The sequence below is a fragment of the Thunnus albacares genome, chromosome 2 (assembly GCF_914725855.1).
Source record: "Thunnus albacares chromosome 2, fThuAlb1.1, whole genome shotgun sequence".
In the NCBI taxonomy this organism is placed as follows: Eukaryota; Metazoa; Chordata; class Actinopteri; order Scombriformes; family Scombridae; genus Thunnus; species Thunnus albacares.
The window spans coordinates 21,839,516-21,864,299 of NC_058107.1; the positions used below are offsets into that span (position 1 = coordinate 21,839,516).

A 24,784-nucleotide genomic window follows, 5' to 3' on the forward strand; every position below is an offset into this window, starting at 1 on the left:
GACTATGATTGTTCCATAACCATAATCAAGTAGATATTTGAGCCCAAATCATGATCTTTTCCTAACTCTAACCAAATCATTTTGTGCCTAAATCTAACCAAACCTTAGCTATATTGGTATCAACAATGATTTGTACATTACAGTTTTGGAAGTTACTGACAAATTATGATCTCCTGCTTACAGGGGTGTCAAACAGAAAACGCTGTATATTTCTGCTTAATTCTGAGTATGTTTTGCGTAAAATAATGCTTTATAGTATTTATAGTCTAAGCATGAGTCTAAGTATAACTCAAAATCTACAATTTGTCTAACATCCAACAAACACTCAACCCCTGTAGACTTCTAAGGTGGTTTTAAAAGTTTAAAAAGCAGCACACAGAGTCAAGAGACAGGCCTGCAGAGCTCAGATTAAAGTTCCCGCATTGGTTGGACTTTGCCATTTGGATTTCGTTGCTCTAAGCGCCTTTGAATTTGTCAAACATGTTAAGAGTTTGAACATTTCCAAACATTTAAGTCATAGGAAGAAAAGAGTAAAACTAAAATAAATACACAGCAGTGTGTCTGTGCAAACGTCCACAGCCTCGAGGTTTACAGGCAATGCCAGATTGATGATGTTCAAACAGCAGCTGAAAGAGCTGTGAGGGATTTTATAAAGAGCTCAGGGGGTGACAGCTGAGTCGGGCTGACATGAACCTTGACCTTACACCTCTTTAGAATGTCAGCAGGCACGCACATGTGCACATGCTAACGCTAACGCACACAGGCTTACAGGGCCCAGCAATTCTTTAAATACACGTGCATTTCTCTCTCCCTCACTTTGTCTCACACACCAACACACACGCAGTCTTTGAAGGCCGTGGCAGTAGGCACTAATGTGTTGCAGGGTCTCAGTAAGTAGCTGCAAACTGTTTTCTTTCATCTTCAGGGGAATAGATGAGGAGATAGGAGGATGTGGATGGAAATCATCAGGCAGCCAGACTGCCATCACATGAGCAACTCTTATCTCCAAAAAGCCAGGTTTTCAGGAACTCCCTTGTTTTCAGACGAACAGCACCAGTTTTTTTTTTGCCTGGGTTTTGAAATGTTTATACAAAGGTGAAGTGTTATTAAATACAGAATATTCCAAGCAATTCGAACTTTGAAATCAAAGAAATCACAGGAATGATATTAACCATTAAATTTGTTTTACAGTGTCGAGGCAAGGAGAAAGAATAAGCTTGATTTGCACAATATTTCAATATCTTTTGATATTATGTTTAGCAGACGAATGAATGAACAAATCATCATGCACGACAAACCAATCAAAAGTTGTGAAAATAAGTCTGAAATTTATTATAAAAAACTTGAGTCTTAATGCCACAGTCAGTAATTTTGAGGGAAAACAGGAACAAACAGCACCTCAGCTCATCTACAAAGAGCAAAGTTCTGCTGCTTCAGAGTTGACATCAACTGGTACCTTGGTTGTAGACAAAAAATGAATGTTTAATCAGTGGGGGAATTACTTTTCTTGAAGACGAACTTCACAATAACTCATACCTAAATGTTTTTAATCACACAAAGTAGTATATTATGGCTTTTCGTTTATTTTCATTCATCTTATCAAGTCATTAAGGAAATTGGTCGTCACATATGTGATTTATTACTATCTTATCACTATTCAGACAAACCAGACAGAAGCAGACGGTCAGAAGTTGTAGTAATGTATTCCATCAGTAAGTGTTCTCCATCGATCATAAAAGAACATTATCTGACGTTCTTCATTTAGTCTAATCTCAATTCAATGCTCCTCACGTACAGATGGATGAAGCACTTTTACATGTATGCACAAATATACTCAGACTCACTCATTTTCTCTTCCTCTTGCGTCTCAAGTTTGCTTTTTCATTTATTTTCTAAAAAAACCAACCTAATTTTCTCTTTGTTTCTTGCAGTCGAAAAGAGTATACTACAGCAGCAAACTCCTAATTATTTAATTACATCAATACTGGTCACTGCTGGAATCGCAGTTGTAATTAAGTGTGATTTGAGGTTCCGGGGGTGTGCATGAATTAATAATGAGCTAATCAAAAACCACTTGGGCTGATTGCCAGGACATTAACACCTAGAAAAAGGAAGGGGATTAACTGTTGTCTGCTTCTGGTGTATGGAGCACATCTGCATCCACTACCTCCAGTGATTAATTGTTTTGACTTAATCCTACGATTAATTTATTTTTGTGTATTTTTTTTTTAAGTTGAGTGTCTCATGGCCCTGTACAGCACTCGAGGCCTGTTTTAAATCTGTTGTGTATTAGCTACCAGTAAACACACGTGCGTATACACACACACACACACACACACACACACACACAAATTGAAGTGTCATTTTTAAAGGTACAAGAGTATTTCTCAAGGGAAATTTGTCAGGAGACAAAGTGATAGTATGACATCTCTCTCAAAATGCAATTTTGTCTCCACAAGCAACCTGTCGAAGCACATGATCAGAAAAAAAATTCTTACATCTAACAAAACACATCAAACTGTTACAGGTGATGGTGAGGACGCCTCAACCCTTTCAAAACAGGCTCAGATCAGTTTTCAACCAGGTGTGTAGCAGCAACACAGAGAAATTACTTTCGCTGAGCAACTTCCATACTGCATAAAGACCCAAACACTAGCCAACACTGTTCTATACATGCAGTATCCAGCTGTATTATGTGTATCTGTATGGACTTTATATAAGTAATTTTGCTCTCCTTGATATGAAAAACGTTTAAAAGCATGAACCCTGAAGTCATGTATTATTTGAGGACCATACATTTTTGTGATTTTAGTTAACTTCTGAGGTCAACTCAATTCACATTTTTGCTGACAAAAGGCTGTAAAGAAGAAAAACAATGAATTTGGTTTCAGTCTTTTGATGAAAGGCAACCACATCAAGGGGCATGAAATTAAAGTTTTTGGCAGATTAACATTTCACACCAAGAAACAAAATAGAAAGCAGTTTTGCCTTGGAAACATTTGACATAATAACAAAAATGACATGTTCAGAAATACTTGGATGAACATATTTTAAATAGGAATAAACGCATCAGAACATCAAAAAACTGGGTTTTATTTTAGCCTCTTGACTGACTGTGGTTCTGCAATAAAAATCTTCATAGTGTGGATGCTGCAATGAAGCGGGACCACCCACTGACCCATGCTAGGGTGGCATATTCTGGTAGGCAGTAGAGGCAGATGGTGAGTGTCTAGCCTCCTCTTGCATGACAGAGCTGGATCTGTCAAATGGCTGTGGTGTTACAGAGAATGTTGTTTGGCCATGACTCTGTCGTGTGTTTTCTGATGAGGTTTCAAAGTCTTCCAGTGCTCACGGGATTCTCACCACAGGATTTATTTCTTCATTGAGTCTTTTGGTCTAATAGACCAGAGTTAACAACAGCGTCTCTGATTAACTTTTCGGTTCTACAAATAAGCGTCACAGCACTGCATAGGGGTTTCAGATTCTGTGTATCCTCTGAATTTGTTCCACCCATACAGCATTTCAATTGGCTGATGTTAGATACTTTTTAACAAGTAACACATACATTTCCAGACTTGTATTGATGACGCTGACATATACTGGCTGATAATAATAGCTTTCAACAAGAACAACCTTCTGTTCAGCATGTGTGGCAACAGGCATGACATGAGGGAAGCATATTCACAGTCATGCCAGCTTGCAGCCCCAGACCTACTGGGAGATTGTTGCTTTCTGCTTCTCTTATGAGCCTCTCAGTGACTTTGTTCTTGACTTGTAATCTGCCACTGTAAATGAGTGAATTATTAAAAACATGTTCATACATTTATACATGTATCTCCCCTTTTTTCATGATAAATGAGCGCAGAAAAGTCAGTATCAAGCCTAACTTTTAATTACTGCCTGGTGGAAAGCTCTGTCTCCAGTGCCATTGAAGGGAAACTTTGCCAATTTTCAACCAGCATTGTGTCATTATTATGTGGGTAGTATATGAAAATGAACAATGTTCATTTTCCCTCCATGTTGCCTGCACCCAGAGCTCCCCGCTCATTTGCCGGCAAAGGTCCGCCAGGTGATTTTATCCAGTGGACTTTTGAGATCTGTCTTAGACTACAAACTTTGTTTCCACATTTTCTGTAGTGGTGCCTTCAATGACAGTAAAATGTGAGTCTCCCAAAACACTACCGCCAACCATGTTACAATAGCGATGGGGGAACCAGACACTAAAATAGCAGACTTCTAAATACTTTTTTAAAAAATGGAAGAAAACTAGTTTCATGATACAAGGCTGAATATCCAGATGTTGAATCAAGCAGCCTGACTTCAGCTGCTCAGTTTCTCCATGATAACACTAACACCAACACAAACAGACAACTAGCTTTACAATATAATGTTGGAGTAGAGATATGCCGTTACTATTACAACTTATGAGGCCAAATAAAGTGCTGTGGAATCAGACAAAACTGAGTCTGGAAGAGGAAGCGATCACCAAAGCTAAGCTACAGCTGCAGCCAAACGCAGACAAACTTCAGCTGCTGAGTTTCTCTGTGATTCACTAACACTAACACTAACAAACAAACAACTAGCTTTATAATATAATATCAAAGCAGAGATGTGGCATTACTATTACAACTTATGAGGCTGAATATCGAGCTGTGTAATCAGACAGAATAGAGTATCAAGGAGAAAGATACCCCCGGAGCAACAGAACAGCCGCGGCTGAAATAAAGGTGCTGCACCCAGGTTAGATTTGCAGCAGCTTTGCCCAGTGATGATCGTCAGAAAGAAAGGGAATGGAACAGAAAACTCTGCACTGCAGCAAAATTCATGGTGCTTTAGTAAACCTGGCTTTGTTTTGACAGAATATTTTGTCAGAATTTGCCAACTCTCAATCCAGAACAGGACAGCGACTGTGTGTTATCTGAAACTTGTGGGCGGCTGCAGTCAGTTTTGACCACAATCCAGTCCTTCTCATCGTCATCCAAAATAGGTAAAAGAAACAGTGTTTGCTTTCACACCGTTTTGATATATCCAGACTCGAAGAGGAAAAATGTTTTGTAAATGAAATAAGTCTCAGTAAAGAGATATAATACGGCACTAACTTTGTCTTTGGTGCTATTCTGGCTGTGAACTCACAGTCAATAGAGTCAGTCAGTCTGATTGGACAAGAAGCTCGCAATACATTCAGGTTGTACAATTTCCGTTTAAGAGTGGTACGGGGAATCTATAGCCTCTTTCTCAGTTTTCTCTAGTCATAGAGCACAAATTTCCAAAATAATTGCACATTTCTACTACACAGGTGACCTAGTTTTAAAAAATCATCATATTCACAGCGGTGAATTTTTCCTCAGGAGAATGGTTGGGATCTATATTCAACAGGATACCTTTTCAAAGTTTCACTTCTCCACACACAGGTTTTCAGAAAAACAAAACTTCGCAAAGTGCCTCTTCATTGTCCCAACAGTGCTAGTGGATACCTACAATTGAAGCAGTCTCTGTTGGGAAAAAAAAAACAGCAGATCAAGTCACGGTGGATCAAGTCTTGATTAGTTCTGGGTTGAGGGCTGGGGGTTTGGTCCTTGACTACGCTTGAAGATTCCCTTGAAGATGGCAAACAATTAGGTAAAGTATCCATTACCGTCATTACAGATGGTGTATTCCACATCAGCTATATCATGGACAGAACATTTTCTGGCACATGTTTAACAACACTCTTTGAACCCAAAATGTGGTGGAAAACATGTCCTGGTGTAGCTGGCAGATCCTCCACAGAAGAAATCTGCTGTGATCTTGTCCCTATTCACTTTCTACTAAGCTGAGATCAAGGAAGGGGTGGCTATTGTTTTGTCCTTTTCATAAAAGACATTAATTGGCAATCATGATATTTACCTGTTTCTGCCCACTGCATTCTGCATGAGTGAATGATTAAGTGCATTATTACTTCACCATGACAGCCAATACAGCACATTTTAAATGGACAGTTGATTTTTTATGTATAAACCCGTTTTTTACCCATTTTTTACCCATCTGCCTTGGCATCCTTATAAACACACACATCACGCAAAAAAAGCAAGAAGTGTTCAAGCCTGAGCATACACCTACACTCATATAAGCTTGAAGCCATATTCATTCAAAGAATGCCACTTAGTCTTTGAGTACAAGTAAAGATAGGCCTACTTGACATTACCACAGAGTCACTTGATCTGTTCAGTCTGAATTCCAACAATATTGACTTGATGTTCTTGACTGACAAGAGATGGATTCCTTTTATAAAGCCGGCTTTGTTGTTTTGCTGCCACCTGCTCTCCTGCAAGTGTCTGTCTGTATCACAATATGTCTTCTTTTCCACTTTGTTTCTCATTTTGTCAGCTTGTCAGGGCCCCATTTAGTGTGTCCCTATGTCCTATCTTTATTAATTAGCTGTTTTATTCATTCATTTTCCCCAAAGAGTATTGCTTATTTTATAAAGCCTGTCTCAAATGTGGTCTGACCCTTTGACCCTCTCTCAATGAGCTAGAAGCATTTGATTGGCCTTCATGTTTAATTATCACTAAAGAAATAAGATGCATTGGACTATTGTCATGGCATGGACAAAGATGAAAACAGTTGGACTTCCAATCAAGAAATGAACATTGCATTGATTTTTTCCTTCATGCTTTGTTCTGTAATGTTTGTACTTTTAGACCATTACACAGATTGTTATTATGTAAACAAATAAAACTACAAACAAATTATTTTTATGATCAATGTGTAATGCACTCTTTACTGCTTATGAGGTCACATGCTGACTGGGATTTACAATTTAATTTATTGTAGCTGCAGTATTTTGTTTTTCCTGCTAAATCCTACGATGTGAGTGTGTGAGTGTGTGCGTGTGTGACAGGAAACAATTCAATTTGATGACTGATACATTCTCTCCTTGTCTGTCTGTCTATCTGTCCATCTGTCTGTCTGGATAGATTTCTTGATTCACTTTTGTTCCTACGGGGATGGTGCACCCAGTGTACGGGACACAGCGCGGGTAACACAGAGCCATCTAGGGAATGAGATTGTCAGTACTCATCACCAAACAACCTACCAAACGACTAAAATAAAAACTGATCTGAAAGGATTGATATTGTGGTCAGTGTTAGAGAATAAACACACACAAATGCATGTGCAGTCATACACACACACACACACACACGTGAAATCTCCAAACAAACACATGACTTCTCAGTCTTATTTTCTCTATCTCAAAATAACACACAAATAAATCCTCCTACAAACGCTCACATCTAGGTGTACCACCTGTGCCCCTCCTCTCCCCCGCCGCTCCTCTCTAATCCACTTGAATGTAGCTGGATATTAGATTAGAAAGTTATAGATGTGATTATTCGTCCCTGGGCGCAGCCATCTATTCGCTGATTAAAACGTGAACTGGGGGCCATTATGTAACTGCTTAAAGAGATTAAACCTAGTCACCCCCGTGGGGGCCTGCTCTCTGTTGTAACATACAATAGAGATAGCACAGAAGATGGCACACATGACGGCATGTTTTTTATACTTCCACAGGTACTAAGATAGAGGAGTAGAGGAGTGACAAAAGACTAATGTTAGAAGTGAGCCTGGTAATGTGAGTGTGTCGCATGTTTAACTTTCCAAGGAATTGAGTGTCTCTTTCAATATCTTCAATTAGTGAGTGGAAAGGCAGAAAGAGATTGGCTCCAATATTGAAAAAGGATCCCCCCCCCCCCCCCCCCCCCACACACACACACACACACACACCCACACACACACACAGTGACAAATTTCACAATTCACAATTTCAAGCAAGACTTTCTCTTTTTGTATTTTGCTGTTGCTCTTATGACAGGAAATAAGTGAACACCCAAGAAAAATGGACCTGGTTGAATGATGATAGTCCACGGTCTATGTTATCACTCAAACTAAAATATTAATAAGCAACATGCTGGTTGTCGGCTGCTCATTGTTGAGCCCTCTGGCAGTTGCTACTATGAGGAGAGCGTTGAAACAGCATTTTTTAGTTCAGCACTTTTAAAAGACCTGGCCAAATGAGTAGTCTACCTTCCGGTTTACTACTAAAAATATACTTGTTCTATATGTCCAATCAACACTTGTTTTAGATATGAAAGATTAAATGTATACACGTGTATTTTGAGAAGTGCGCTTGCTTACCATCTTACTCAGAGGTAGACGGGAAGACTGGTCTGAGTTACAATGTTTTATCATGTTAGCTAACTGGTCAGCATCCATACATCCCACACTGACCAGATTTTCATTCAGGTTCAACTTCACTTCAAGATAACTGCTCCTAAAACTACATCTAGCGACTAGGCTAGCCATTTCCCCCTGCTTCCAATATTTTTGCTCTATGAAGGCTAAACAAGTGCTGGACAAACGTATATGAAGCTTGAGTTAATAATATTCTTATCTAACATAGGGATGGTGTCAAATATGCATATAGTTCCTTTAACTGTACAACACTTGCCAACAAAAAGATTAGTGATTGCCTATCTGCAGTCTGTTGCTCACATGGTTGCTGTGGTAGGGATCTCTTGTAACAATGTGTCATTTGACCACATCTTAGGGCAAAATGGTGTATATGACCATACAGACAGAGCAAAAGTCAGCAGGACACAACAATCATTCAAATGGCGATAACGGCGCACACTTTCTCCTCAAAGGTATTCATAGTGTTGTACTCAATCATACGCAACAAATGTGACAGAAGTATTCGTGTGAAGAATGAATTTTTTTTTAAAAAAAACAACTAGAGAAAAGTTCACACCCTGTTCACTTTCTCACTTCTGCACCTAACCAGTCACTGTGCGTGAGGTGGGCGTGAATGTTGAATTGTCGGTTCCATAAAATTTCAAAAATTGTTGGACGCAGCTGGCCCAATACAGATTCAGACTTTGTTTGACAACCTGAGAAGCATACTGACAGGCTGTTCCAGTTTTAACCATGACTCACTGCAGTAAGTTTTCCTGATCATCAAGTGGAATTTACAGTGTTTATCATTTTTGATGAAAGAGATTTCCGCACACTTAGATCTATGCAGTATTCACACATTAAGTGACTACTTCATAGATCTAAGTGTGCGGAAATCTCTTTCATCAAGTTTGGACTCACTGATGCTTCCAGCAACTTATAAAGACATAACTGGGTGGAGCAGTGGTCATCCTGCATTATCTACACTGTTTATCATTTTGCATACATTTTGAAGCAAATACGTACTTGATTGAATACACTGTATATATACTTTGAAACCATTTAAGGAATATTTTGACATTATTGGAAATATGCCTATTTACTTTCTATACTTGCTGAGTTAGATGAGAAGGTTGATACCACTCTCACATCTATATGCTATAAAGCCACAGCCAGCAGACAATTAGCTTAGCATAAAGATAGAAACAGCTACGCAAGCTCTGTCCAAAGTTTAAAAAAAACCACCTACTGGGACCTCTAGATTTTAGGAATTGACACGTTATGTATAGTTTGTTGAATTGTTCAAAAGTGTAAATCCATCAACTCCTGCATTAATGAAAGGTTATGTGTAGGACTATTTCGGGCTATTGACTTCCTGGAGTCTCTGCTGATTGCCTGGATAGATATGAGAGTGGTATCGATATCTTCAAAAACTCTATACTGAAAATAACTGCATTAATAAGATGGTTGCACACTGATGTGCATCAATACAACAGCAGTAGACGATTGATATAAAAAAACAGAATGAGCCCTATTTTCTTCAAATTAGGACTATCATAAGACCTTTCTCTCATGTCTTTGATGCTATGGGTTACAAGCACATGCAACCAATGGGAAAATGTGTTCAGCTTTTAACATACTGTATATCTATCTCTTTAATGATGATAAACATGAATAAAGTGATGTTGGATTGTCTTTGATGATCCTCACATTCAAAGAAAAAGGGAGATAGAGACAGTGTGACAAAGTCCTCCAGGAGTTTAGTTAAAAGTAGAGCTACTGGGCTCTGGGGCAGACAGGGTAGCACAGACACACACACACACACACACACACACACACACACACACACACACACACACACACACACACACACACACACACTATCTTTATTCTTTCAGCTTAAGTGGAGCAGTTATTCAGCATGGAAATAACAATCCAAAAAGTGAAAAGTGAGGAGGAGGATTCAGATTCACAATCAACATTTTAAATGACTGCTATAGAAGCCAGTCTGCTTTTTCAAGAATATGAAGTGCTGTGCAGAATGTGCAAAAGGTCTGACCTATAAAAGCCTTCAAAATCAGCACTGAATTTAGCAACAGGTTCAAAGATACTCTAAGTATTTGACATTTTTTAATATTTCTATGACTTTCGGTTTGGCATTTGCTACAATACTGCATGTATACTTCTACATATCAATTATGTCTATAGAAAACCTTGTATCTCATTACAGTAGTATTATTATTTCAGGAGCTAAGAAAGATACCGTTTTAGATTGACCACTGGACATTTTTGATGGGATTTATGTGATGTGATTGTTTTATGCTGTTTTGGTCTGTTTATCCTTTGCTCAGAACCAGTTCAACCATCCAACAGTCATTTCTGATTATGTTTACTTACCTTAAATATCCCCTCCATACATGTTTTAGGATATATAAAAATGCTGGTTTTTCACCAAAAAAAGAGTCCAATTACCTCATTAAAATCCTTAAAATGACATCTCCTCCTTCTCCCTCATTAAAAAATCCAGAATCTATCAATACGCAAATGTTTTTCATGTCAAAGGTTTATCTGCTGGATACAAGATGTCTTTTACTTTGCTGAAAAGTCCATTCTCAGTGTATGTGCACTGGAAGTTTCAAGTTTCCTCATTACACTTGTGAAAAATTGCACACTGGACCAGGATTGGCTTCAAACTAGTTGTGATGTCACAAATCATACACACCTTAATCTCAGATTTTCTATTAGCTCATGAATGTGAAAATGGTCTTCAAGTGTCACACTCTGCACAAACAGTATGTCATTCTGCACAATGAAGGTCAAATAACCAACTGATTGAACAATAAGGAAAACACATTTCTGAATTTGAGGGGGATTTAAAGCGTAAGAGAGAGAGCCTGCACTACAGGAACAGTGCTTTGAGTAAACTGCGAATGTCAGGATGCTAACATACTGGTTTTTAGCAGGTATAATGTTTATTATTTTTAACATATTAGTTTAGCTTGTTAGCATGCTAATAATTGCGAATTATCACTGAACACAAAGTACAGCTAAGGCTGATGGAAATGTCATAAACCAAAATATTGGACAAAATGAAATTTTGACCTGATTAAAAGTGATTCAACCTGAGGGGGACATGGATTTTTATACCAAATTCAATGGCATTTCATCCCATAGTTGTTGAAGCATTTCACTCAAAACCACAAATATCTTCCTCATGGTGGTGCTTGAGCAAAAGTCAGGGGATAACCAAAGACCATAGGATTCTTCATCTGGGGACCATGAATATCTGCACAAAATTTCATGGAAATTCATTCAATAGTTGTTGAGATATTTCAGCCTGGACCAAAGTGGTGGACCAACCGACAGACCAACATAGCCATGTGTGGCTAAAAATGATATGATCCACTAAACACACTGTCAGCATTGTTCATAGAGTGTAACTTAAAAGACATAATATTTGATTGAAAGTAGTTCCAATGAAAACGATTGACACATGTGTTAAAGTGTTGTGTACTTTGGTTTGAACTTGGAACTGTGACAATCCTATTGCCATTGACTGTTGCTAGTGTAAGTGCTGATCCATATCCAAGCGTGCCATATGTTTCTTGTGTAACTTATTGCTTTCCCATTCCCAATAAAGTGGCAGAATAAAAAGGCTTTTACAGGTCCCTGCGGGTAGCAGCTACTTCCAGTGGTAGTCACTGAGCTGTGCTGCTGTGGTGACAAATGGCACCAAGCACATATTTTACTATTGCCATTTACAATGCATGATCCAGGCTGGGCTGCTCAAATGACTGTGCAGAAACACTATCAAGAGCAGAAACACTATCGAGAATTATGTTAGCTGGAAGTGTGTGTGTGTGTGTGTGTGTGTGTGTGTGTGTGTGTGTGTGTGTGTGTGTATGTGTGCGTATGTGTGTGTGTGCGCTGCAAAGACATACAAATATGTATTGAACTTGTTTTGATTTTCTTCAGTTATCAGACACATAAGCATGTTTATCTTACTAGTAAGACATTTCAAGGTAACACTGGTTACGTAGTGGTAGTGCAGAGACATTATGTCTCCTTGTACCTTGCAGAGATGGAGTTTATACAAACAGAAAATCAGATTTGTGTTGAGATAAATGAGTATGTTATATCATGGTAAACAAACCTTAAGTCACAAGGATTCGAGTGGCTACTGCATGTTTCTTTACTTTGCTGGAAGCAGCATCATTTTTTGTAGCACTATTATATGGCTGTGAAATCTCCTTGAGGAATAACAGTTTCTGATACTTGCTTTAAAAAAATCATCAACCCTTGATAAATGTGAACTAATTGCTTTGTTCATATCTATGTAATGTTATTACCTTTTCCCATGAACCCACTTTAAAGATAAGACATACACAGTGTTAAAGTGAAATAGATGAGTGAGTGACTTCCATTGGCTACAAATGAAGGAAAATTATGAAGTGCTTTCATATATTTTTTAAAAATGTAATCCTTAACAGGGTTCGCAGCGTCATTTTGGTTTTACATGGCATGAAATGTGCTTTGCCTGCTTAATAAAGAAGTTTGTGGAGTATAACCCTTCACAGCATACTTTCCTCTGCAGGTCCTGCGACGATGGCCGTCAGGGGGCAGACATCAGGCGGTAGAAGCTCTCGGAGTAACGTGGCTCCCTGGTCTGTTCCACATCGGCAGCAGTTCAAGGTGTGTACACGCGCAAGAAATAGATGTATAAAGAAAGGCAGAGTACTGTAAAATGAAAGTCACAATCATGCAAATCATATGCACCAGCAAATAAAAAACGATTAAAAAATATGCCTCTAAAAGTCTCTACAAGAAAATAGGATATTTTAAGCATCTGGAATAAAGTGTAAGAGTGCGAGGAAATGCACTTCATCCTTTTCAAAAGACAAAAATATATCAGTTCAGGCATGTGAGCAAGAGTCGGCTGTTTTGCAAATGTTTATCCCCTGTTTTTAATGTTATTAAAGTACGAAAGAGAGGCAGGAGGAGAGAGGGAGAAATGAGAGTTAGTATGGTGGTAGCCAGAGGGCGGTGGCATTTCTCTCTCTCTGCGTAAACGGAGAGTGGAGAAGCAGAGAGCGCACGGAGAGGAAAGGAGAGCTTAGTGGCAAGGCAGCAGTGCCGCTGACACGAGTGTAGGGACCCCGCGGTTATTTCCACCACCTCTCTCTCTTCTCACAGCTTAACCTGCGCCTTCTGAGACGGACTTAGACATCGGGACTAGAGGCTACCCACCTTTTGTTTTGGACTCGTTTTATCACTAGACCCTGTGTTGGCGAGGAGGTCTGATTTCCCCCACACACACCGTGGACCGAGGAGTTTTGCGTGTTTATGTGTTTTATGCATTGCCTGTAATGGGGAAAAGTGGACAGAGAAGTGGAATAGGACACGGGGGTTGCAGCTTGGTGAGGATGTGCGCCACGCCGGGGACCCTGCTTCTCCTGGTGCTCATTCACTCAGGAGTCGCCCAAGGTAAGGCTGGAGAGCGCGTCTTCTGTGAAACCTTTAGATACACCTTAATTGTTTCAAAAATGATGAATCTTTTCAGTCATCGCCGAGATGCGGCTGTGTGTCGCTGGCAGCATGACATGTTAGTAGGCGGTGAGGAAGAAGCCTCCTGCCGAAGAGGTGTACTTTTTTGCCATCTTTCCGTTTAAATTGAGCTGATGCTTTACAGTCAGCGTCTTGGTGTAAAATCAAATTTGCGCATTTTCTTGCCTTCACTTGAAGTGGGTTCAAACTGAAAAGGCAAAACTCGCTGCCTTCGTTTCCCTACGAGAAACAACAAATTTAGAGAGACCAGAATAAATATGTGGCAGGCTGTGAGTAATATGTGAGAAAATGACACGAAATATATAGCTCCGCTCGCTATTGAGAACCAGATTTTAACAAACAATCAAACAAACAAACAAAAAAACACGAATGTGACCACAGAAACTCACGAGGAACACAAGTGAAATTGCATATCGTAGAGATTTTTCTTCAGGACTGTTTTCATCTGGGTAGATCAAGTCCGAGGTTGCAGTTACATTAAGATGAAAACTGTAACGAGCAGGACTGGAGTCCACGATTAGGCGACTAATGTCTCATTGCGAAGCGCTTAACAAAATGCGACGCTTCACTGCTCCGATTGGAAAATTGATCAGAAGTCGCCAAACACGTAGAAGCAGTGATACAAACCTCACAACAAAAACATGAAGAATATTCAGCGCACATCATGGTTGGATTAAAGATAAAATGCCACGAGATTATCAACTTTATTAGCCTAAGAGAGAATTTAAAAGGCTCAGAGTATATGAAATACTAAGCTGTTGAAATGATGAGGTGTTGTGTATTACCCTATTCACACTGTACGCCCCCAGTGAACCATAGCAGGAATATTAAAGTGATATTTCTGAAGAGTCTGCTGCTTGTGGAGCATATTGCAGGTCACAGGCTGAACGAAACCTGAACAAGCAGCCTAACTTTCTACTATTAAAACATTTTATTCTTATTTGAGAGCTCTGATGAATTCACAATACAATAGGCTGCTCCCCAGAAATGCTGAAGGGGAAAAAACATACATTTCACACTCTCTTTGACCTTCTCAGGGAGAACTTGTGCCTTGTTAATGTTCATCCAAAAGCATTAATGTCCAACCCTTCTTTTGTTTTACCAAGCTGCATAATGCACCACAGTAGTCCCGTTTGGCCTCAATAACCGAGGAAGTTTGACCTTATTATAGGCACTTATGGTGTATTTCATCCCCTATTGCAATTTGTAAGTATTATATTCTAATATCCTATTAGGGGATAGTGGTGCTTTAATCTTTACCCTCTATTATATGTCTAATACTCCACTTAAAGAATATAGAAACTTGCCCAGTCTACACCAGAATGTTGTCAGTAAATTGGTATCGACATTACTGATTGGTCTGAGGTTTTTGTGCTAAATTTGGGCATTAATTGGACATGATTTTTCTGCCACCTTTCTCTCATTGCCCCGGGGACCAACATTTCAGCGACACTCACCAATATTCATTATGACCACTCTCTATTGGTTTACTGTTAAATCAATACATTGCAATTTAGGGACACAATTTGAGTATGCTTTTGCCCACCTCCTGATAAATTGCACCTTGCCACCAACATGTGACTCAATTTGACTTTGGTGGAGAAAGCTGATAATTGGATACTAAAAGTGTTGATGCTTTTCAGAGAGATGAAACTCCTCGATCTTTGCACACTCTTGAAAACCTTTTTAAAGTTTTATATCTCTCTGGTTTTCCTCTCCTCTTCTAGTTTGGGTTTGTGTGTTGTATTAGTGTCTGTTGTTTCTCTGTTCCAAACAATTTGACTCATGTCTCTGAAGTTGTTTTTTTGTGTGTGTAGAGTCACTCCATTTGTTGTTCAACTGAATGGGGAAAACACACAAACGCATTGGCCTAACTATGGGGGAGTGGGCGGCTTTGTGTACATAGCCGATCCTCTGTGCTGGATTCAATTCCCAGTCCACTCAGGTGGAGAACTTCCTTTAAATTACAAAAATTCAGTTTATGTGGATTTTGTCTTTGTATTGTAAATACAAACTGTTATTTCAGCCAAATAATTCTGCTGTGTAGTGCTGCTCATGCATCATTTAGTGTCTTACGGCCAGTTGTTGCCTCCAGTTTAACTCCACCGTGGAATATGTGGTTTGCTAAGTTTAATAGCTGAGTTTGTTTTCGAGGTCATGACAAATGATGTTCAGGATGATGGTGTTTGTGGAAATGATACAGACACTGCTGAGGATTCAAATCTAATAATGATGAATGACAAGAACCCTGAAATATTCAGATTTCTTTTTTAAAAAATTCCATTTCCAGTTCACTTAACCCACACAAAATGGATTTAATCTAAGTTGTTCTACTTTAAATCCAGGTCTCTCCTGAGAATTTAATTATGAACTTTTTTTAACCATGTAAACTGGCATCTTTCTCCTAGTCTTGCAGAGCCATAGACAGTGTGTTAGACTATGGGAGACCCTCTTGCACACGCTCACGCAGACATGTGCAAATACAATGAGAGGAGAGTGTCAGTTGAGATCCTCTCATGCCAGCTTGAGTGCATGTGCCAGCCTTCTAACTAAGCCCCACCCTCAAGTCTTTTGGCCTGTTAAGAAGCCATTAGCTAAGCCCCCTTACATTTGATCTTGAATGAATGAGTGTCAAGATCACTTTACAAAGTCTGAAAAGTCCCCTTGTTTATTATGATGACTAAGCTGCAGTATAGCCAGGTTCAACAGTTCAGCTGCTATAGGGTGTTAGTGTGAAAAACATTCGGTGAGTTTCTGCTTTATGTGGCCCTGCGGTCCCACTCATTTTCAGATTCCACAGTTTGGCTGTTGGGTTCCGGTTACATCATATTTCTGCGGCGTGTTGTTTTTTTCAGTTACACACTTTTCTTTAGATTTAACATGCACATCTATTCTAGGATGTCCTCTCACTTTGTTCAAAATATATCTTCTTAAACTGTAGATAGTGGACAGTCAAAAGTTTGGACACACCTTCCTATTCACTTGAATGAAAAAGTGTGTGTGACTATGTTGATGTTTGTGTGTCTGTGCAGATGGGGGTGGGTGTGTAGGTGTATATACGTGAACACAGTAGTCCAGAGGTGTAAAGATGTACTGGAAGTGCTCCTATGAGGTGTGTGTGTGTGTGTGTGAGTGTGCCCATGAACTTGGATGTTCTCAGAGAACTCCTGTGGAGTGTGTGTGTTTCTGTGCACACATATGTGTGTGCCAGCATGTCTATACGTGGGAGATTGTGTGATTTTGTACATGTGTGTGTGAACTTGGCATTGTAACAGCACTCTGGCAGAGATCACATTGTGTTTCATTTTGTGTGTGTGTGTGCGTGCGTGCACTTGGCATTATGATATTGCCAGAGCTCCCATGCTGTCTCCCATTATGCTCTGATCCTGTCCCATGGTGCACTGCAGCCATCCAGGGTTCAGTGCTTGTAGGGGGACAGCTGGGAATTATTGGAACTAAATAGGTCAATTTGATTGGCTGCATCAATCCAGCCAGTGCAATGTGATTGGCCAAGCAGGTTTTATTTGGTAAATTTGATGCTGTTTCTGTATCAGAGTGAGAAAGGGAGATAGGAGCAAGAGAGGGAAAGGATGAATGGATGAGGAAGGGAGAGATCTCTCTGGGTGGTTTGTACCAGCTTTGATCACCCCACTAGGACTTGACAAGCTGACTGACTGCCACACACACTCACACACAGAACACACACACACACAGCAAGATATTTCTGCGGTCAAACAATGCTGCATTCTGTCTGCATTCTCTCTGTGTGTACGTGAGCGTACTAATGCGTGTGCGTGTGTGCGCTCGGACTGGCGTTCATGGGAGTGTGTGAAAGGAAGTCTTTGACTGTGTCTGGGGTTGTTTTGTATAGAAGATCCTCCTGCTGCTAGCAGTAGCCTAGCGATGGCAGATTTCCCTCACCCTCTCAGTCTTCTTTTTAAAAAATTTTTTATACTTGCTTACTCATCCGACATTTCATAGACTCTTTAAAGTGTGACCGGTGATGAGACATTTTTCCACCCACCTTCTCTCTATCTCTATATCTTTCAGTCTGCATCCTCTGTTAGTTGCTGAATGGATTTTACTGAACTCTTTTTCTTTTCTTTTCTTGTGGCCTTGCATGTTTATCCATTCACTCAGTAGATTTTATGTTGGACTGTGAAAACACTGGACTGTCCACCTACACTTTTGTACATTTTATGTATGGTTTTCTTTTAGCAATTACAGCTCGGCCTATTTCAAGAGTCAAGAGGCTGAACGTGGGTTGTTTGTGCAGCGGTAGAGAACTTTGAAGGCATGTTTTTCTTTGAGGAAAGCAGAGATGAAATCCAGTTCTGAAGGCGCAAGTATGGTTTTCAAAAGCCTGTGTCGACAACTGCGTCACACGGTTTGCACCATTTACTATCTCTCACTCTCCGCGGGGGGGAAAAACCCAGGATGGACCATGAGGGTGTGTGTGTGTGTGTGTACAACTGTGTGTGCATTCATGTCTGTGAATGTGCATGTTTACTAGAGAGACGGACCGAGCAGGAGAAAAGAAGAACAGGAGAAAGGAGAAGCTAAATGTTCTGAAACTGATTCCCAGCGTCTCCTGCTGTTAGGTCTAATTCCTTCTAGAGTTTCATGTAAAGATCTGGAATTATGAATTTTTCATGGCTTGCGAAACCTAAGGCGTCATTTGGGGCTCCCATTTCCAGGCTTTTTGTTTTACTTAGTTGTGTGTGTGTGTGTCTCTGTGTCTGTTTCTGTGTGTGTAGTGAGGGTTTTCTGAGAGAATGCCGCTTGTTCCCAATCAATGCCCTACTATATAGTTCCCACTGGTCCCATGCAGCTCCGCACTGCAAAAAATGATCAGCCTGTCTTAGTGTTTAGTATTTAGATTTAGAGGAACACTCACTTCATTATCTTTAAAGTCAGGTTATTATATTATGCTGCAAGATAAAACGCATTCAGAAACACAGGATGTTGTAGATAATAGGTTATCATAGGTATAAAAAAAGAATCACATTAGTTTTTTATTTTCCTTTGTCAGTACAGTTCACTGAAAAATAAAATGACCTCTCTTGTTGTCATTTTTTGTAGTATACTGCAAGAAGAAACTGGGCATCTTTGACTTCCATAACAGACAGTTGGACCCAGTGAATCGATGCCACCGAGTGCCAGGCCGCAGCTTTTTTGTACTGTTGTCCATCGTCTCCATTCCCCTCTCCTCTCAATTGTCCCCCCTTCTCTCTCTAATTCTATCTCTCATTCTCTGTGTCCTGCTTTTGTCTTTCTCTTTCCCATCTGCTACTACTGACATTCTGCTCTCTTCTCTCACTTTTAGTTCCCTTTTTATTATTCTCTTCCTCTGCTACTGTCTCTCACCACTCTGTCTCCTTCTCTCGTTAGATTTACACTGTTTAATTAGAGTGTGGCCCAAACAGTGGACATATTGTTGTGCTTCTGAACGGGGCCTACACGCAGCGGGACATTATGTATTTGTGTGTGTGTGTGTCTTTAGTCACAGAAACATGGTGGAAACTCATCAGTCAGCCAGGGGGAGGGAACGGGTTTGCCTAGACAGACACACACACACACACACACACACGTACTGCATGGCGTCCAGCACAGATAGAGGGAAGGAAAGAAGGAAGGAGACAGGTAGAGAAATCCAGTGCCACCCTGCTTACACCATGCCAGCTGCTCTCCATTGAAGTCTCATCCTGTATCTCTTTGTTTTAAGGCCATGCCTTTATCCACAGTCGGCAGCTTAGAATTTTCATGGTCTATATATTCTTTTTATTTGATACCGTAAAACCCCCAGTAAATAGCCCAGGCTGGTTTATTTGCTTCAGAAACAACGAGTAGCATACTGCGCTTATTGGAGACAAGCGATTACCAGAGACACTGTTTTTTCTGTGTGTGTGTGTGTGTGTGTGTGTGTGTGTGAAGAAACCAACTTCTGCCTCTTCAGCTTAATCCCCTGTCCCTGTCTGTCTCGACACTTTGTTTGGATTCGTGCCAAAGTACCAATCTGCTGCGTCTGTAGATTTTTTGCTCATGGCGCTCATATTAAAGACAGGCTGCAGATTTGGGGATATAGCTGTACTCTAGTTTTTACAGTATTATCATGAAGTTCTACAGTGTTAAACCTTGTGAGCCCCAGCATTGCACAGGTCACACTCCTTACACATAAACATCATAGACAAACAAAAGACAACACATTTCTACATACGTACGCTCTGTTTGAAAGAACAATTCTTTGAGCGCAGACACACGACCAGCAGATGGGTGCTGGGTGTTTTGGCTGAGTGGTGTGTATGGCGCAAGAGAGTCTTATTTGTGTCATCATGAATATGTAATTAAGCTGCCATTGAGAAAAGACGACGTGCCGCGGCAGGGGGTCCACGAGGCTGGGAGCCCAGGTCCTTTTTGTTACCACTGAAAGCACTGAATGTGCATTGTCCTGTATTGAGAGAGTGAGAAAAAAGAAAGGAGGGACAAAGTTAGGAGCAGAAAAGTAGGCAAATGGATAAACTGAACGAACGAAATGAGAAGGTGTTTTTTTCTCTCAATTTCTTGTGAGAATTTGACATTCATGCTCCTTTTTTGATATGAAACAAAGCTGCAATGTAAAAGCCCATTCAACCCCTGGTTGAGTGTGGAGAGAGGACTGGGGAAAGGAGAAGGAGGAGGAGGAGGAGGAGGAGGGAGTGAGCAAGTGGGCTGAGCAGTGTTGGGAAGCGGCCTGAAGGATTAGTCTTTCTCTTCTTCCTATCTTTCACCATTACATTCTCTCCTCCTTTGTAACTCTCTTTTTTTCACTCCTGCTCTTGTTTTCACATCCCCCCATTTCTGCCAGTTTTCCTCTCTTTTTGCCTCTTTCTTGCTCCCTCGATCCAACCTCTCCCTCCCTTCCTCACCCCCAACAGTAACTCTTTTCTTCCCCCCCCCTTTCTCTCCCTGTGCCAAAACTTTCTGGTAATCTAGTGGTCCATCTGAAGGAATATGCAAAAACCTGAAACCATAATTACTATAATCACCACTGTAACTTTTTTACCTCCTAGGCTTACGTTTGCACTTTACACACTTATGCGCGCACACACAAACGCACAAGACTCATGCCTGTTTTGAAAGAGCACATTGTAATTCTGTAGGATGCCATGAAAAAGGGGATTTAGCATGTGTTGTAAAAAGGTTTTTGGTTGCCTGTTCTGCTGCTTTAGACATGATGTAATTTACTGCACTGTACCCCGTGTAGGTTTAGGAAAAACAAGGGCGTCACATGCGCACAGGCACACACACACCATCAGGCAGGCAGGAATGCACAAAAACATCTCAGTTAGTTTACTGTGTATGATCAGTACAAAGGCACAAACACACCTTTGACAACAGACAAACATATGGTACAACAAGTCCATTCGCTTATTTTTGCTCCGCACTGGGTGTAATAAGGACACGGTATATTTTACTCCGCGGGTGACAAGATTATGTGTAAGCAGTTTGCTTTGATTCATTTGAACACACCATTCTAAGTGGTTAATGAATATGGGCAGTACTTTGCTGAGAAGGCACGTTTTGTGTGTCCATTGTGAGTGTGTGCGTGTAAATGAAAAATCACATTATTGTTTTATTTATTTATTTATTTTTCATAATTATCCATGCACACAGCATTTTTTTTCTTCCTCCCCCAGAGGAGCACAGGTAGAAGCGCGCTGTAGGTGGAGAGAGGAGAGAGAATAATGACTTTCCACTGTAAAAATCTTGCTTCCTAAAGTCTTTTGTTCTGAGGGGGGAAAAAAAGTGATCATATAGGGGTGAAAGAAACAGAGGATCAGAAAAGCCAGCCAGATTGATTGTGAGCAAGTGAGAGAGAGAAAGCTATAGTGACTTGGATATAGGGACATCAAGCGCCGGAGCGAGATAGAGAAAGACTGCAGGGTTAGTAATTAATCACAGTTCTCAGGGAGAGGGAGAGAGATTTGATGAAACAAAACGGTGAAAAAGGGCAGTAACAGAATAATTTTAACTCACTTGAATTTACAGTTACACAGAAACTAGTGTGTTTATACTCCCCTCACTGTGAAAAACAATTTTAGGGTTATGTTTAGAGTATTGTAAGGTTAAAGGTTAATTTGGGGCCTCTAGAGGTCAGGAATGAGGCTATGGGCTACAGACATTCATTTATATGGCTAAATTAGCAGATTGTGTTCTGTAGGGCAAGGTGAAGATGGTTATTGGTCACATAATGAGGACAAAAGGCAGCTACTTGAATGCTGTGAAAATCAGACGAGGCTGTTTCTGTCTAGAACTAAACTGAACTCTTTTTTGAATTAATGAAACAGAAAAGAAGGACATAGAAGAAGGTGAAGTAGCTGTGAGGTGCTGCTGATGTGCAACTTTGGTCCCTGGTATTCATTGTGTGTGTGACTGTGATTGAGAAAGATATACAGGGCAGATGCCCCTTTTTCATATTCTTATACAAAAGGACAATCTAGCTGCCTTCAACACTGCCCAAGGCTTAGCGCTAAAACTGAACTGTTAACACTGTAAAGTCTAGGTTTGTTTTGCTCTGAAGTAGAGCTATTTCTGGAGTAAAAGCAGAATTAGTTGGCTTGATATTAAAACAGACTGAAATGTTAGCTTGCCCTGGTCTAGACTTGGAGTCAGACCTTATTGTGAACAAGTCTGTGAAGAAAATTAGATTTGTAATGCCACAAAGATATTAGTTGTATAGAAGGATTTTTTCCTTTTTTGCTTGATTAAAAAATACATATTTTCTGTGGCTTTCTCTCCACAAGTTTGTGTTTGAAAATATAGAAAAAGAAGTGAAATTGTTGATCACTTGTTGCCCTGTCAGCCTGCACAGAACAGATTGGACATGTTTTCCCTGAAGGTTTTATCTCTACATTATGATGGTCTGCATTTCATACATTGTGTTTTATGGCATGTTTTTTGAATGTCTTGTTTGGTGTGCAGAATTTATTATGCAGGTTTCCCTATAGGGAAATCACTTTAGTATTGAGTGAAATGAGAAAACTGCAATATGAATAAAAACATGACCACACAGGTATTGGCATTATATTGTATCTATATTTATATGTGCTTTTTTATTTCTGCAAACTTTGGATACTTTTTGAAGAACAAACTCACAGTGGAGGACTTCTTCTTCTTCATGTATACAACAGAACCTTTACTGTACATTGAACTTACCATCTAGATAGGTGTAATTGAGTTAAAATATACAATATGTAAATTATAGGCATTATTCAGTGGTAAGTTGCAAATTTGATTATTCTAAATTGTCTTTTGATTATGGAAAATTTCTGTTTGTTAATACACAAGTTAAAGCACTTAAAACCTTTCATCCAATGACTTAAATCTATTGTCTCCCCCTTCTGGCAGTGAGAGTAATTACAAAAACACTATCAACACATGCTGACATCATAGGCTCTGCCATAGCCTACTCCGTCGCTACTATTGCGGCTATAAAACGGTGGATAAATTGTTTTCAGGGTCACACAACCTTGCAAAATGACTTGTTTCACTATCAGAATTTGATCCATTTGGTTTTATAATATTTGGAAAGTCTAGAAGAGCAGCACAATCAAATTATTTTATCCCTCTTAAAGTTAGCAAAGAGCTAACCGGAAGTTAGCTGGCTCAGCGCTTGGAAGTCTCTAGTGTGCATGCTCTGCTCATAGAGCGCAGGAATGTCAAACCCAACACTAGATTAAAAATACTGTGAAATACAGAGTGATTTATCTGGCGGTGATAGGCTTAATCAGCATTGTGGGAACTCATTTGGCGAGAGTTTGAAAGTAATGGAATTCATTTATATGTAAAAGTTCCGCACTGCAGGTTTAAAAACGAGAAGAAAAAAAAAACATGGGGTCAACTGTTTTCTTCTAATGTTAATAGGCACAGCTCTACAGCTGCTGGCAAAGATGATCAGATATTACTTTTTGGGAAAGACTGTTTCCAAAGAGGCTTAAATTAAATGGGGTGATGATGAGGTCAATGGATGATGGCTTTTAAGTTGTTTTTAATGATTGAGAGATTTAAGATCCTCTCCACCGCAGTGTCTTATCAACCTAAGGGCGAAAGTTAGTTTTTATTATAGGTGCCTAACATTGTGACTCAGCAGTGCATCTATAAAAGTACAAACCTACGGACTAGTTTTCTACTGTTGTTTATAGTGTGTTTCAGCTATGCTTTGTTTTCATTGATTCTCTCCCACACAGACTTTGTGAGTGTGAGTAGATGTGTGTACACGTGTGTTTGCTTTTTAGTTGTGCTTCTCTGAGCCCTCTAGCTCTACGTTCTATATTATCTTACAGCATTTATTGATGTTTATTAGAAAAACAAACCTTTTGGTCGACCCTAGAAAATGTCTCCCTCTTTCACTCCCTCTGTTTGTATTATTTTGTACTTTCATCCCCAAGGATTTTGGTAAGGCTTAAGGTCAAGGTAGGTAGAGTAGTAGCCCTGAAATTCACTGCCTGTTATTTTGCAAGTTCACTGTAGCTGATTGTGTCGTTTTGTGATGGAGGTCAGTTAAATCTAACATGGTTATTAATATGACAGTTCCACACTTAAGCACATTTTGGTGACAGTTTCTGCTCATTTTACAGAAACATTTGATTTAATCCTTTAGGGTGATATGATGTAAAATAAAGCTATCCACTACGCTGTCATTTGTTGTCTTGGAATTATCAGTTTTGAGATGACATGTCAATGGTTGAACATGAGATGAAGGAATAACACAATGCCACTGCCTTGCTCCTCATCGTTTTGCAGACAGATTAATGATTGATATACAGTGTGACTATTTTCTTTTGACTAACCTGTTACAATACCCCATAATGCAAAGCTCATTTAATGTTTCATTGATTCAGTCAGGAATTTAAACTCCCACACTTCAAACAATCATTATAGATCCTTAAAAAAGGATTAACACTTGTTAAAATAAAACAAATAAAAGGATGAACTACATTTGACACATACTATAGTTCATGAACCGTTG

General features: G+C 39.7%; 1 protein-coding gene across 3 annotated transcripts in view; it reads left to right on the forward strand.

Moving 5' to 3' along the window:
* The first annotated feature begins 13,268 nt into the window (after positions 1-13,268).
* The window catches only part of unc5ca (unc-5 netrin receptor Ca), a 213,366-nt gene continuing 201,850 nt past the window's right edge, over positions 13,269-24,784 (forward strand). For all 3 annotated transcript variants that reach the window (XM_044373067.1, XM_044373084.1, XM_044373075.1), the window contains exon 1: positions 13,269-13,695. In XM_044373067.1, coding sequence (XP_044229002.1) covers positions 13,578-13,695 — 118 coding nt within the window. In that variant the 5' untranslated portion in view covers positions 13,269-13,577. The remainder of the gene's footprint in view (positions 13,696-24,784) is intronic.